The 16,384-nt window shown below is 46.5% G+C and overlaps 1 protein-coding gene across 2 annotated transcripts in view; it reads right to left on the bottom strand.

Annotated features, from left to right (window-relative positions):
- Positions 1–5,826: 5,826 nt before the first annotated feature.
- Positions 5,827–16,384, bottom strand: part of ADCY9 (adenylate cyclase 9) — an 86,030-nt gene continuing 75,472 nt past the window's right edge. For both annotated transcript variants that reach the window (XM_064672613.1, XM_064672614.1), the window contains 2 exons: positions 13,794–13,835; positions 5,827–7,984 (listed from right to left, as the gene is read on the bottom strand). In XM_064672613.1, coding sequence (XP_064528683.1) covers positions 6,796–7,984; positions 13,794–13,835 — 1,231 coding nt within the window. In that variant the 3' untranslated portion in view covers positions 5,827–6,795. The remainder of the gene's footprint in view (positions 7,985–13,793; positions 13,836–16,384) is intronic.

The raw sequence follows: 16,384 nt of genomic DNA, 5'->3' as shown, positions 1-16,384 counted from the left end.
GTGCTGGGACCTGTGTGGTGGCCAAACCCTGGCTGAGGCAGCAATGCAGGACACGATGGAGTCGTGCAGACAACACCAGAAATAAACCCCAAACACAGCTCTGGGCTGACTCAACAAAGGCAAAGCTTCAGAGACTCTGAGGAGGCCTTTCCCCCAGGCACACCCACACAGGGACCACGTGCCGCGTCCCTCCCTGCCCCGAGTTAAAGCTCCATACAAACCAATTCCAAACTAACACTGAGCAGGTGCATTAAGGTAGATACAAAGACATGACTGACCAAGGGAGGAAAAGAAGGAAAAACTTGAGAAAGTTGCTTTGTTTTGACTCATCTGGAGGAGGATTTGAGGGTCGATGCTCAAATCAGGGATGTGCAAGTGGTAGCACTGGTTTCACCACACATCTGGCATTGAGCTGGATGACAAACCGGTCAGAGCATCACTGATAAAAGCTGAAACTTTAAATTTTATTAACTGTTCCCAGCCATGATCTTCTCTGCAGTTCTTCAGCTTCATCGAATGCTGAAATTCCTGGACATTAAAATCCATTACAGTCACAGAGACACTCCAAGGGCTGGAGCACCTGTGCCATGGAGACAGCCTGGGAGAGCTGGGGCTGTTCAGCCTTCCAGTGCCTAAAGGGGCTCCAAGAGAGCTGGAGAGGGACTTGGGACAAGGGCCTGGAGTGACAGGACAAGAGGGAATGGCTTCCCACTGCCAGAGGGCAGGGATAGATGGGATATTGGGAAGGAATTCTCCCCTGTGAGGGTGGGGAGGCCCTGGTACAGGTTGCCCAGAGAAGCTGTGGCTGCCCCATCCTGGGAAATGTCCAAGGCCAGGCTGCATGGGGCTTGGAGCAACCTGGGCTAGTGGAAGGTGTCCCTGTCCGTGGCAGGGGGTGGAATAAGATGAGCTTTAAGGTCCCTTCCAATCTAAACCATTCCAGGATTCTATGAAATTATTGCAGTGAGCCAGAAAACAGGGAGAGAATGGAGCAAACCATGCCAAGGCATGACAGGAGAGGCTGAGAGCAGAAGTGTGAAAGACCAGCAACACTGACCTCTGACTTGGAGACAGGCACATGGGAAAGCTCCTGAAAAGGATGTCAAACTCCAACTCTGGAGCAGAGTGTGGGAAGACACCAGGCACCTGCCTCCTGCCCCTCACCAGCCTCAGGCTGGGCAGCTTGGTCAGGGCAGAAAAAGTTTAATGGCTACAATAACAGACCAGGGGAAAAAAAAGCTTTAAATATCTTCTACCAATCTCTTTTTTCCAAGCTAATCTTCTTTCTCCCAAGCCAATACTGACTCCTGAAGATGAGCAGCAAACAGTTCTGCACGTGTTGTACAGCCCAGCTACTCATCAGGGCTGAGACAGATGTTCAGCTCACATCATAAAGACTTGGAAAAGGTTTTATACCCAATGTTTGCACAATATTTCTACCCCGTGTCCGCAAAGCACCTCAAACCTTCTCACCACGGCACCCTCAAACTGCGCCCCTAAGACAAGACACATTCCACCTGTTTTATTTTCTCCTCCAACCTCTTCAGAGCCTGACATTTGATTTTAAAAGAAAATCTCATAAGGGCAATAAGCTCCTGGTGTGCTATTTTCACCAATGAAACTCTGTGGACAGAGTTCAGAGGGTGGTGTTAATGCAGATTTTAATAAAATCAACCTATTTTAAGGCACCTTGGTGCCCCCTCCGAGCACAAACACAGCTCACCTTCACACCTGAGATACCTCCCCTGCAGCCACCAGGCACAGACATCACACCTGGAAATACAGATTAGCCTTTGGAACCACCTGACACCTCATTCCACGATCCCTTTTCCTCATCTCCTCAGCTCCAGGATGTGGAAACACACGTGACCATCCAGAGGCTCTTGGTGAGCCAACCCCACCGTGGCACCGAGTCCTGCCCACGGCTCTGAACTGAAACACAGTCAGCCCATCACAGCTCTCCCAGCTACAGCACCTGCAGGAACTGCTGTGCACTGGCTACAAATCCCACCTTTTTTACAGGATATTGCAGAATCCCACAGCAGCTGCATGCACGGCACAGCCTCAGCAACCCAGGTTTTACCTCTAGGAAACAAAACAAGGACTGCTACAGCCTGCAGAGAGAACTCAACAGGTAAAAAACCATTGGAATAAATGACCTTCCTGCCCAAGCTGATGTTCCCCACGTAGCCAGTCAAGTCTCAGCATTACTCTGGAATCCCAACTGGGTTTTCACAGCTGCCTGGGCATTGAGACAGCAGCACCAAGGCACTGGGGGATCCCTGACCTCCACCTCTACTGTTTCCACACACAAGTCATTCTGTACTTACAGTGGCATTTCCAGCAACTGGGAAAATCACATCAATAAATAACAACTGCCTTTTTAGCAGTTAATTCCTAAATTTAACTGCTGGGACGTGTCTGCTGCTCTTCTGTGTCTTCTGTCACCGCCATGAAGAGGAAGCTGCAGCTGTGACTGGGCAAAATGGACCAAGATATCACAGCAAAACCACTCTCCCTTCTCCATGAGGACACAGAGAGGCACCAGCAGGGAGAGCAGCACCCGGAGCCGTGACCGGCAGAGCTCAGATGCTCCGTGCAGTGAGGAAAAGAGAGAGGTTACCACAGGTGAGGAGATGGGAGGCAACAGCCACTCATGTGTCCTGTCCAGACAGAGCAAATGAGACCACAGCAGGGAATAAGGGAGAAAACAAGGCAGAGTCCTTAAATTTGGCAAAAAACCCCTCAAGACAAGGTGCCGAGTTAAACATCGACGGCATCACAGCCAACACAGGCACCCTCAGCCTCTGAGATGCTGCAAAATGAAGACATGGAGTGACTTAACTGCTCCCTTACAACACTTTTTGCTGTATTCAGGATGAAAGCTTTAAAACAGGTCAGAGTTACCAATTTTAAGATGCTGGAAACCCTAAAAGTTTGGCTTTTTACTCAGGAATAAGCTCCTCTTTAGCTCAAGCTGCCATGGTTAAGTGTTTGGTTTGTAGCTCCTTTCAGTTTTGCTCCAGGCATCTCCTTTCTATGTTTTAGCCCTAAAGTAACATTATCCAAATACTGATGTGTTTTGTAAAGCCTTTGGGGAATCCATCCTCTCCTCCTCTCATTTTATCACTCCAAAATCTTCCTGGGACACAGCAGGAGCCACAGCCAGGCAGCAGCACCGGCACACCCTGCCTGCAGTGCTCACGTTACCTCCAGCAAAGGAAAATGGTCCCAAATCCTGGGAACTAACAGGCAAATCCATCCTTCTCAAAATCATGATGCCAGACAGAAATCAACGGGAATGCCATTTACCTGCTCCTCAATGAGAAATCTCTCAGCTGGGAGGAAAATAAGCATTTTGGTCTGTTAGCAACAGATTCAGACCTCCCTGCTGACAGTATTCTGTGTATTCCTCGTTACTCCACGCTCCAGAGTAGGTCCTGCAAGTGGCAGAAGGGGACACGGGGATCTTAAACACTCAGCAACCTTCCCAACCTCCTCCTCTGGACCAGTTTTAAATCTTCACCAAACCTCTGGGCAAAGCCCTCCCCGTTCACTGACAGCTCTGTGCTGGCACCCACAGCACACACAGGGATTTTAACAGTGAGCTTTGCCCGTGGCCTCCCAGCAGCACAGGCGTGTCAGGAACTCGGCAGCAGAGCCGCACATCCCGCTGAGAACACCCCCGGAGTCGGTTCTGAGTTAGGACGTACCTTCAAAGGCATAAAGGGAAGGTGTAAAGGTTCAGCTCCCAGAACTGAAACAGGTGGCTCCTGGCTCCTTTGTGCCTGGAAAATGTCCCTCTCCAAATGACACACCAAGAACTGAACCTCTTGGTTTGGCTGTGAGAGATTTAACCCCCAAGAGCTGCAGCCCCAGCTGTGGAAACCTCGCTGCTGCCCTGGCAAGGAGCAAACAGGGCACCACTGCTCACCCAAGGTTTTACAGCTCTTTTCCCAGCTCCAGAGTTAAGGCAGAGGAATGTTGCTGGCAGTTCCCAGAGCAGACAACAGCCCTTGATTTCAGAGCCCACTAATGCCCCTGTCCTCGGTCCCTGTATTTGCTCAGTGCCAACACAAAGAGGCCCTGCTGGGTTGTATTTTGGTTTCCTGATGTTCCCACAAACCCAACGATCCCCCCATGGCCCCCCATGGCAGCACAGGAACGTTGTGCACTTTATAGGCTGGAGGAGAAGGGGTTTGCTCCTACAGTGCTTGAAGGATGAGGAGGAAGGTGCTCTGGGTCCAGGGCCCCACTCCAGCACCTCCTCCTTTCGGGTTTAACCACAAGATGCCAACCTGTCCCGGGGTGCAGGGCTGGGGCTGGGGGAGGTTTGGTTGTTGTGCCAGCACGTCCCGACTGAGCCCTGCCACTGGAAACAGCTGAGCAGGGAGAGAGGAGGAATGGCCAGGCTCTATAAAATGGGGAGAAAGAAGAGGCAGGGAGAGAGGCTGGAACAACTCTGATAACAAAAATGTAACACTAGAAGGCATGTAAACAGTTCTGGACCATGTCAGCTCCTCGACTGTAGGAAAAGGAATACTGACACACCTCAACTGAACCGAGAGCCCCAGAAATGCTTCAGGAATACATTCTTTGGATGCAAGAGGTATTTGCAGAATTACTACCTGAAAGTTGGAAGTGCAACTCACTATGGGGAGGGGGGAGTTGTAACCTAGGGAGAAGGAAGCTGCTGGAAAACTGTGCACTCCAAACACCTCACGCTGCTGCTCGTCAGGAAGAGCCTCCAAACAGGCAACAGCACTTGTGGCAAAGGGATCCCGGGATGAGGATCCCCTGGATTTTTGTGTGCTGGCAGATTGAGCAAGATGAATTCTGAACAGCTTTCCTATCAAATGGAATACTGATGTGCATAAACAGCAGCTTTTGTGGGACCAGTGTGCAGAGTCCTGTTTAACTGAGGTCCAGAAATCCCACAGATTTACATCTGAGAAAGGCTTCAAGGGCTCCATGATGACCATGGAGAGGAGATGGCTCTCCAACAGCTGAACAGGAACTCCACAATGGATACAGTTATTACTCATATCCCAAAAATCACACGGGGATAAGAAGAAGAATCAATATATTCTGCCTTGAGTTCAGATGGAAAGAATCAAAGCCCACAGCACCAGGTAGCCAGTGCAGCACTGCCCTCCCCCAGCTCTTCCCTGGCTGATGAACTTCTTTTGGGCATAAAAATTGTTTATTTGGTGTCACAAGGAGTTGGCTGAACGGAAATAGTTGAATAGCCCATATTATCAAACATCAGTGAAGGAGGTGAGGGAAGCAGAGGACAGACTGGCACAGCCCATGGCACCCATCCCACAGCTCCCTCTGTGCCAGCAGCTCCTGTGCTCACGCAGGCCCCGCTCCCAGGGACTGCACGGAGTCACCACAGGACTGGGAAATGATTGTGCTTCTCAGCTCACTACAAGGACTCTTTCCCTATTCCTGCTTTCAGTGGCACACAGGGAGCACGCTGGGCTGTTCCCTGCTGCTGGGCTGTTCCCTGCTGCAAAAGCACAGTGTGTGTGTGGGGGAAATCCTGAAAAGTATTGTGCAGCACCATTGGTTCAGTCCAGAGGGAAGCTGGGATACTCAGCTGCGTTTGGTGGCTTCTGAAGTGTCTCCAGCTTGGAAACAAATATTGCCTAAGGTAACATCCTCACAGTGGTTGGTAGCTCGAAGAGGCTGAAACACCATCTTATTACTCCCGTTAAACCAATCCACGACCCGTCTCTCCTGATCCCTTCCGCACACGAAAATCCCCAAAGGAAAGAAAATAAAAAAAAAGCCAAACAGGAATGAAATAGATAAATAAATAAATAAAGGCATTCCCAAAACATTTATTTTGCTTTTTTTTCTCTCTCTCTCTCTCTCTCTCCAATCAGCTCAGAGACACTGACGTCACCTACCTTGGCCACCTCAGCCACGCACGGAGCAACCCCGAACGGCGCTGGAGTCGTGAGCCCTGAACTGCAACACTCCCACAGTCTCTTGTCTGCTTCTGGAAACCTGTCCCGAGAGCTGGTGCTGTCCCAACCCTTATTCCACTCCCACACATCAGTAACTCATTGGCTATATGGAAAAGAAGTGTATCCAAAGCACACGATGGCACGTGGAGGCTGAAGAAAGCATCGGTAAAGGAGAACAGAACTGCAGCAGCTGTTCCTCCTGCCCTAACTAAAGGCTGAGCCACGGCACGACTCCTCCTCCAGCCCGACCCAAAGTGTGTCACCCCTCGCCCAGACATTCTTGTGGTGCATTACTGGCACTTTATAGCAGTCTCATATGGTAGATACATGCACATGTCTGTGTGTTACATACAAAAGGTCTGATAACAGTAAAACATTGTTCCGAGAGATATAAAAAACCCAAGGAGTTGCATTAGCCAAAAAAAGTGTTTTGTGAGAAACAACAATAAAAATGATATAACCACAGCTTTTCTTTTCTTTAAAATTAGATAAATACCCAAAGCTATGATTTCACTTGGGGCCTCTGTACCTTGACAGGGAGTCCAATGGAGTATATCTGAAGGCACTTAATATCCTCTACTCAGCTGTAAGATGGTTGCACAGGGAGCTGGGGAGCTTGAGATGTGATTTGGGGCATGAAGGAGAGAGATGGATGGAAAGAAGCCCTGAAGAGCTGTGATCCACACAGCCCCAGGTGCCGAAATGAACACAAACGTACAACCCAGGTGTGGAGAAGGTCTCTCTTGAAAAAGAAAACTGCCAATTGCAAAAGTCAGTGTGTTTCTATGGACAGAGCACTTCATGCAACTCTGACAGTGCATCATACACTCTTAGAGATATTTAGCTTTGTCAGTTCATTGACCTCCTCAGTCCCCGCTTCCTCACAGTCAGACTTCTCCGCGGCTTTGCCGAACCTGCACTTCTCCTCTGCCTTCACCGTGTCTTTCTGGAGCTTCTTGGCAGAAGGAGGGATGTCCTTGTTTTCTGAGTTATCTGTGCCATGGGCTATGTTATCAGAATTCTGTACAGAAGGCACCAGGTTGGCAATCTCGTCGGTGGGAGACCGCCCGATGCTGCCATCCACTTGCACCCGAATGTCTGGAGATATGGACAACTGGTGATGCGGCACGATCCCGTTGTCCATGCATTTGGGGTAAAGGTAGGTCTTCATCTGACCCTTGCCCTTCACGTTGACCGTCCCCCTGTAGTCAAAGTCATACCCCATCTTGCTGAGGATGCGGTAGCTCTCCTCACTCACCTGGATGCGGCACTCGACGCCGGTGGTGTCCATCCTGCTGGCGATGTTCACCGTGTCCCCCCAGATGTCGTACAGCAGCTTGGTGGTGCCGATGACCCCGGCCGTGAGGGGGCCGTGGTTGAAGCCGATCCGGAGCTTGAAATTAAACCACAGCATGTTGTTGTTGAAGTCGTCCACCACCCGCATCATTTCTTTGGCAAATTCGAACAGGGTCTGCAGGTGCCCGTGGGGGTGGCTGCTGTCCTGGCACTGCGAGGTGTTCAGCCCCGACGCCGCCATGTAGGTGGCCCCGATGGTTTTGATTTTCTCGATGCTGCTGTAGTGGGCTTTGCTCAGCAGCTCGTCGAAATCCCCGATGAGCTCGTTCAGCACTCGGTAGCACTCCTTGCCCCCCTGGTAGTTCTCCTCGTAGAACTCGCTGAAGTTCACTATGCTGGCAAAGATCACCCCGCCGCTGTCGTGGTTTTTGGAATAGCTCTGGGACACCTTCAGCTGCTCAGCCACGTGGTATGGGATAATATTCCTCAGCAACCAGTCAGCTTGATCCCTCATGCTCTGGATTTTGGTGCGATGGAGATCGGCCTCCACGTCCCCGTGGTAGTGGAGGCGGTAGCTGACCTCAAACTCTCGGTTCAGAAACCAGACCAGGAGCAGCAGGAGGAAGGAAACCAGAACCACCTCCTGACCAATCAGGTCTGCCGGCCTCTTGGTGTCATCTGGCACTGAGCTGTTGCATGGGCTCTTCCTGGAGCTGGAGAGAGGGAAAAACAGACAGGGGCATTTAAAACCACAGAGTCAGGGCACCGCCATTGCCGCTCCGGAGACAGAAATCCTGTGCTGGAAAAAGAAGTGTGGGAAGTGCAGTTACATACTGAATTATAAAATATGCATTGAGAACTTCATCTGCTGTTAAGAAAACACCGAAGAATTAATTTCATTCTTAAACAAGTGATGATTTCCTTCTCGTCAGGTTCAGCACCATGGAAGTCGCCCAGTGCTGTTTTAAGGACTTCACCAAGGAAACAGTTATCGTTATACCTAAATACATAACTAAAAGCATACATGTAAATATGCATATACAATGTTTAATAATGATTAATAATGTCTGGTGTGTTCAGACATCTGTGGGTATGTGCATGTCTGTGGGCATGTGCCCTCTGTACGGAGGGGGGTGTGTGAGTTTTGTGGGATTTACCTCTTTTTGTATTACCTCCAATATTCAGAAACATCTGCTTTATGTTCCTTGTGCCTCTTCCTTGTCTCTTCATCAAGAGGACCTTTGCTCTGTGCCTTTAACGCTACACATGAAGGGTTTGGAAGAAGGTAACACTGCACAAAACAGATCATGGACAACCCCCATGGCAGGGGGTTGGGATGAGATGATCTTTTAGGTCCTTCCAACCCAAACCAGTCTGTGGTTCTATGAACTGCATGGAAGTGGAGAGTATGGAGCTCTGGGCTGACATCTTTTCTACGATAAAACCGCTGAGGCTCTTCATGGTGGAGACAGAAAGTTTCTCAAAGTGCCAAGATTACATAAAATAATAAAAAACTCCTGTCTCACAGAGATTGAGAGCAATATTTCAGATCCTTTCGACAGTTTGTCGCCTGCCTGTGCAGATCATGAAGCGCTGATGGAGCATCTGCCAGTGCCAAACCGCCCCTAACGAGGAGACATCTGCACTCTACAATCTCAACTTTCTGGAGGGAGGCAAAGACACAAATTGAATCTGAGAAGGCCCCACCTATGTAATCCTAGAAACCAAGGCTAAACCCAGACAGCTTGGCACCCAGTCATTTCTGCAGGCACCCAACTGCATTTTTTTGTATAACATTATGCCAAAGTTTAAGATTTGATATGAGCAGACATGTGCTGAAGTTTTCCAAGTTAAGAGATGGTTTTTTTAAGGGAAAGTATCACATCAACCTTTCTCCTTGAGAACCAGAAAGGCAATCCAAGCTCAGTGCCTCCATTTCTTTATGAAGGTATGAAGAGCTTAAAACTCAGAGCACAACTGGAGCAACAGCTCAAGAAGAAGGAGGCTGAATTTGTTCCTACAGCACATGAAAACATTTCTCAGCTCATTTTCTTTCTCTCTGTTCACGGGGGACAGGCTTCCACTTTGGAAATATTTTAGAACTGAGCTTTATTAGAGACACGGTTTCTTTTTTTTGAGTTTCATTCTCAAATTCTGGATTGACAGAAAAGTGTAACGAAGCAAAACCACAGCACAGCTGTGGAACAGATGAACATGCCCCATCTCTGAAAACATTTCTCTGTGCCGTGGTCTTTGTTTCCATAGGGAAAAGAGCTCCCTGTAAGTAAAATATTTGCAATACAGAGTGTGCAGACTGGATTTCAGATTAAAGATAAGACAACCTATTATACTGGAAATTACTCCTTTTGTTTTCTACCATAAATATGCTTCTCCCAGGAGAAGGGAAGGTATGTTCATTTTATTCCCTCTTCAGGGGGGAACAATGAAAGGAGGAGATATGCCCAGCTCAAAGTAGGTCCCCACCATCGGTTTCCTGTAACTTACAGCTACTTTTCTCAACAGATCCTCTGTTATGAACCTAATTATTTCCTCCCTTGAAAGACAAGTCAGAGACTAAGCCAAAGACATGGTTTAGTGGTGGCCTTGGCAGTCTTGGGTTAGTGGTTGACTTGATGATCCATGTTGGTCCCTTTCAACTCAGGATTTTCTACAATTCCCTGATCTTAGGGGTCTTTTCCTGCCTAAATGATTCCATAATTAATGTCTAGTATGGGAACAACTCCTGAAATACAATCCTTGCTACCTATTTTGCAGGTGGCAAAATATCCTCCCAGCTTGACGGGCTTATAAAACATAATGAGGGGAGGGTAAGTGAGAGAAAAGATCTTGGAAAATAAAAAAAAAGGTTGGGGAAAGGATCTTGTTTAAGAACAATAATTCAGGTTCTTTTCAGAATCTGAGTTTGTTACTTCCTGCATCTTGTGGGCAGAGACCTCTGAGAGGATCTGAGCAATGATTATGTTACTCCTTTGAGAGTACAAGTTTGATCCAGATAATCCTCTGTAACATCAGACATCCCTGCCACAGGGATTTATTTCAGTCATTAAAGGCTTTTTATTTACACTTTGTTGTACAAAACACTCCTCAAAGTACTTTAACTCCTCTCCAATGAATTAGGAGAGAGCCACAAATGGTACATTAGGAGAAGTGGAAGGCATGATCTGCTTTCTGGGAAGGACCTGCTGCCTCCCATTGCCCATTCCTGAAGCTCTGGCATCTGTGAGCTCTCAATCACCTCCTCAGCACCAGCCTGACCTTCTTTGCCATGTGGGCTCCAACCCGGAGATCTCCATGTGCAGGGAGTGACTCACTGTTCTCTGACCTGATTTCATTAATAAGGAATGGGTTGGGATCCCAAAAAAGAAGGTGCAGAGTCTTCTCCAGAGCAGGCGTTTCTATCCCGCTGGGACTGCTGGAAGCATCACCATGGAAAGCCCTGATTCCAGCCTGGAGCAGAGAGTGATCACGTCGTCCTCATTTGCATAGCAAATTTCTGGGTGTCCCAGTGAGCAGGCTACAGGACCCACAGGACTATAAATCACCTCACAAGTCAGTCAGCAGTGATGACCTGGAGTCACCCTTTAGAATGAAAAGAAGGAAAAAACCCCACAGCTCTAACAGAAAGGATCACCTCCCTCCCCAAATTCTACTTTTTTATGAGCTGCCGCAGCAGAAAATGAATTTTAAAAGTCATTCAAATTGAAATCTTAGTTCCTTTAACTCAAACTGGTGAAGTGCTGCCTGGCACAGCCACCTCACCATTAACTTGGCACCTCCATCCAGGCTGTGTGAATATGGAACAAGTGAGAGCTCCAGAGATAGGATCTCGATCACAAATCACAAAGATAATGGCTTTCCACTTATAGTTTTGGAAAGCCAGTTTGCTTCTGAGCCAGTAACCCCTGTCTGGATTTGGATACCTTGCTATATCTGAGGAGGATGCCTGCCTGCTGAATCTGAGAGAAGAATGCAGTGGAGGAATGGAGAGGAAAAGGGGATCAAAGTGCTGCTTTTAATGAACAAAGTGTTACTGATGCCTATAAACCCCTCCCTACAACCAAGAGATTTCAGTCCTCCCTATTGCTGATACTCCTCAAGCAGCCACAGTGGAAAACAATATCCCCCACCTGCTCTGAGGTAAGGAATGAATGAAAATGGGAACTATTTCCTGCTTAAAAGACAAAGTTTACGGTTGCATCCTTTGGGCTGAACAACTTGGCTGTCTGGAAAACAAGGCAGATTCCATATTTTGATTAATGGACAATCCAGAGATTAACTTTGTGCTAAGACTTCAGTACCATTGCTAGTGTCTCTCCTCCTAGGCAGATTAATATTATCTCAATTCTTGAACAACCTCATTAAAGGCAAAACATAACTTTGTTTGGCCCTCTTAGAACACAGGAAAGCTTTTGCAGTGACTGGGGTGAGAAAAGAACCTGATTTTTTTAATTCCATGAGAAAGGTGCTGCAAAAAAAAGTGTGTTAGGATAAGGGAGTTTCACCTTTTTATTAGTCCATCACCAGGAAAAGGGGAGATTCTGTCTGCACAGCACTGGAGAAATGTGGTACACAATAATGTACAGTAAGAGAGCCCTGAAAAAGAAGCCAAATTCTGTTTAATGGTAGAAACAGAACAGGGTTAACTCCCAGTTCTCTCTTTTAACTTCCAATACTTGTTAATTTACAAGTTTGGGCAGCGTCAGGTCCAGTGGAGCCTGGACTGAGGGGCAGTGCTAAGCAGTAATAGCTCCTGCACATGTGTCTCTTCTCCAAATAAAGGAGCACAGACAACATACAAACCCAGCACGCCTCCAAAGGAAAAGTGTAAAATTAGGTTTAGAAATGTTTAATGAACGAGATCTTTTGGTCACTGCCTTATTTGGCCTTTCAATCACAAGTCAGACCTTGCACAGAGGCAGAGCCCGTTCCACACCTGCTCGGTGACATCCGTGGTTTGGTCTCTCACCAACTCTCACCTTCACCTGTAGTGACTTAAAAGTTGTGTATTTATGGAAGAAAAATACTTGTATGCTTGATAACTGATTGTTTCACAGATTTCTGTCATCAAGGGGAAGACCTGGTTGTTAATGATTTAAGGCAGGATGAATTACTTAGTAGTGATTAACAGCTGGTTGGGAGCTTGTTGGGGAACAGGTTTGTAATTCTGAGCAGCACAAAAGCTTTGGTGATTTCACAAACTAATAATAAACCACTAAGGATCCAAACCTGGACTGATCCTAAGACATTACTGGAGTGATCACCACACTTTAATACTTTGTTCATTGCCTTTACAGCAAGTTCCTTGCAGAGTTTGTTTATAAAAAAAATCAAGCTGCCTCTTCTTTTGGCTTTAAATTTCCATTCTGGATTCAGTGAACTGGAATTCTGCTGTGAAAATGAAGTTACCTTTATGAATCAAAGCCATGAAGAAAGAAAACCTGTATAAGAAAACCCAAAGCCCCCCAAACCCCAACACTAAAGTGCTGACTCCTTGGTGAAGAAACACCTAATGTGAAAGCCCAGTTGCCATCTCTCTGTACTAAACCCACGTGTTTTCCCCACTATCACAGAATTCATGGAGATGACAGGTTTTAAAAAATAATTTTGTTTTGACACATACTCCCAGGAAAGGCATCATGCTCCTGAAAACCCATTTGAGATGAATTACTGAGTCCCATACCCACAGGGTTAGTAGTTCAGTCAAGCACAGCATGACCCCAGTATTGTCCCCAAACTTGTCATTAGCAAACACATATTTGTCTAATACCAAAGACAAGTAAAAACACTTTAAAAATGGTATTGCAAAACTTGCAATAAAACCCCTGAGAAATTCAACACTGAACTAATCAGAGTGAATCTTTACCGTGTTCATTTTTAAGGGGCCATTAATAACCCAGGAAGAGATTTTTGTTTGATTGTTTGAAAGTCTGGGGGCTAAAATTTTCCTCTGCTCTCAATTTTCTTTTGCTGCTCTGCCCAGGTGAGCTGAGGCGACAGCCAGTCCCAGACTGTCACATCTCATCTTGGGAAGGCACCTGGCTGCACATCCAGCTTTTCCAGCAGAAGCTCCTCTCCCACAGGGAATTCTCCCCCGTCCAGCTGTGGGAGCATCCAACTCACACTGCTCCTGGATGGTGCAAACAAGCCAAGTGAACCAAATAAACAGCTTGTGATGTACAGATAATGCTCTAAAAACTGCTACTACCAGAAAAACAGATGCTGTTTTATAGAGCTCCTCCACAGTTCTATTTCCTAGAAATCCAATTTAAAGAGAAAATATCATTACACAACTCTGACTGCAGCATCAGCTCTGATGAGTTTTGGTCATACCCAAGTCCCCTGTAAAGGAAATTTCACATATGAAGAGCTTAAACACAACCTGCTGAACCAATTTGTTGAACTCCCAAGCTATTACTGTGGATGCAAAATCTTGCTACGTATAATTCACTGAAAATGTTTCCATCCCTAAACATAAAGATAGTAAGTTTATATAAAGCTTACCTAAAGTTCTGTGCCAAATCTAGATGAGGAGTTTCCATGGAGCTGAAATTAAAAAAAGCACTGATTTCAGAGGGGAGGTTAAAGCAATAAACAAACCATCCTGCAGAATTTCAGAGAGAATGTTAAACTGCTCTGTTATATGGGCCAATAACTGCACCACACACCTGATCAGCTTCAAAAATCTTTGTTTGAACATGACTTATCTGCTCTTTTGGCTCAAAAGAAGGAACCAGCCAGAGATGCAAATCCCTGCAAAAGGAAACTGATGGTTCCTGGAGTGAGTAATTGTTAAACAATCCCATCTTACCTGGGAAACAGGGAGGAGCAATCTCAGAACTCTAAAACTTGGTTATGCCTTCATCTTATCTGAGCACACAGTACAAAGATTTTAAAAATAAACCCCAAAAACCCCAAACCCCAACTGCTCCAAACAAACAAACAAACGCCTAATAAACATAGGTTTTTTTGAAGATGCCATTACAGGAAATAAGTAGTTCAAGCACTTTTTCAAATATTAAGAGAGTATCAAATTCTCAGGGTTAGTTACATCTGTTAAAAGAAGTAAAGAAACATGCAGAATGGATCCATCTGTGGTGCAGACAAAGCTGCAACAACCACTGTGACAAAAAATATTATCCAGATTCATGGTAAGAGAGGAACAAAAAGATGAATATTAAGGAACAGAATTTATGGGTTTCACTAATTCAGCCTGTATTAGTTTTGTTCAGGAAAACTTCTATCAAGCACCTTTTCAGATCTGCAGTTGAACTGAGCTCTATTACTTTAAAGATTTATTTCTGAGGGATGAAATGACAACATATTCCATGATTTCTGATCTTTCCTCATTAATGGTCACCACTGTTCAAATCACAGGTGGAAGAACACTATCATTAGCAACATTTCTTAAGACAATGGGTTTTTAACATTCATAGAATCCCTCCAGCACTCAGCAAAAGCTGATGCTGTGAACTCACACCACAGCAAGGCCTCCACTTCTGTGCTTTGGAACAGCCTTTCCCCATCCCTTAATAAAGCTGAAAGGCAGTGAAACCCCCCAGTTTTGTGTTTCTTTCTGCACAAAGTCCTAACACAGAGCTTGTGCACAAGTATATTCTATTCCCCTCTTTCAAAGGTGGCTGTGTCATGTCAGCTCTGTGCAGACACCCCAGCACGTGTGGAGCTGAAGGAGCTGCAAGAACTCCTGCCTGGGGAATTATGGAACAGTAACCAGGGAGTCAAAGACTCAAGGGTTTGCTCTTCACTGACTTCCCTGAAAAACCAAACCTGGGGCTGAGGGGGTCGGGCTCTGCTCCCAGGGAACAAGGGACAGCACAAGAGGAAAGAGCCTCAAGTTGTGCCAGGGGAGGCTGAGGTTGGATATTGGGAAAATTTCCTCATGGAAGGGGTGGTCAGGCCCTGGCACAGCTGCTCAGAGCAGTGGTGGAGTCCCCATCCCTGGAGGGATTTAAAAGCCACGTGGATGTGCCACTTGGGGACATGGTTAGTGCTGGGAACAGTCAGACTCCATGATCTCAAGAGGGCTTTTCCAACCTAAAGGATTCTGTGATTCCATGGCTCTCAGCAAAGCTGGTGGCTGGCCAGTGAAAGCATCAGTGCCACAAAAGGAAAAGCTATGGGAGAAAGTCATCTTTGTTCCTGGGAGTTCCAGTTCAGTGCTGGAGGACAGACAGTGTTGGCTACACGGGGAACCTAAACCCAGTGGGACAAATCCATGAGGAGAAAGGGGAGTCTCCAGAACTCAGACACTCCTTCCCTCCACTGAGGCTGGAAAGAACTGTCCTGCCCTCCTTGTCTGAGTGCTCTGCAGACTGACAAGAAAGGGATTTTTCTTTAGTCCAGTATGACCTAGAAATCATTTCTCAACTAACTCCAGCTCTGTTATTTTTTTCAAAAGAAAGATTTTCTTCCCACAACCCTTACAGCCACCTCCAAATCACAGCTGTGAACAGCTGTATGCTCCCCCTTTTTTTAATATAAATTAAATCAAGATTAAAAGTACCTACTGAAGATACTTCAAGAGGGGATTAAAGCTAAATACTCACATAAAACATGTATCTGCCAACTCTTTATGGTTTGTTTGGTTTTTTTTTTTCATGTTTTTCAACATATGATACAGCAGGTCTCTGAAGAAGGAGAGGAACTAGACTGATCTAGCAGAAGACCTTGCAAAGTCCATCCCAGGAGAGCCAAAGGCTCTGAGAGGTCTTAAGCCAATGAGAAGTGCAAGTAAATTATAAAATAGGAGTGGAAGGCTGGAAAGACCCCCTTGACTCTCTTGGCAAGAAAACAGGAGAATACTACAAACAATTTCTCCTTGGGGAAAACTGCTTATCAGAGGAAAACTGAAATAACTTGGGGTTATTGCACAGAAGCTGCATTATGTTGATTCTCCTGGTTACTGTCCTGCAGCATCCTCTGAAAAGGCAGGAAAGTGAGAATGAAACCAGTGCATTGAGGGAGGTGGTGGAAGAAAAACACACAGTTCCTAAGGGCAAAAATAAATCCAGGGAGGTGTGGGGGAACATCTGGGCTCTCTGGCACCACCAAATACCTGGGAAGCTCCTTAATAA

The sequence above is a fragment of the Pseudopipra pipra genome, chromosome 16 (assembly GCF_036250125.1).
Source record: "Pseudopipra pipra isolate bDixPip1 chromosome 16, bDixPip1.hap1, whole genome shotgun sequence".
Taxonomy (NCBI): Eukaryota; Metazoa; Chordata; class Aves; order Passeriformes; family Pipridae; genus Pseudopipra; species Pseudopipra pipra.
This window is presented reverse-complemented; position numbering and strand designations above follow the sequence as displayed.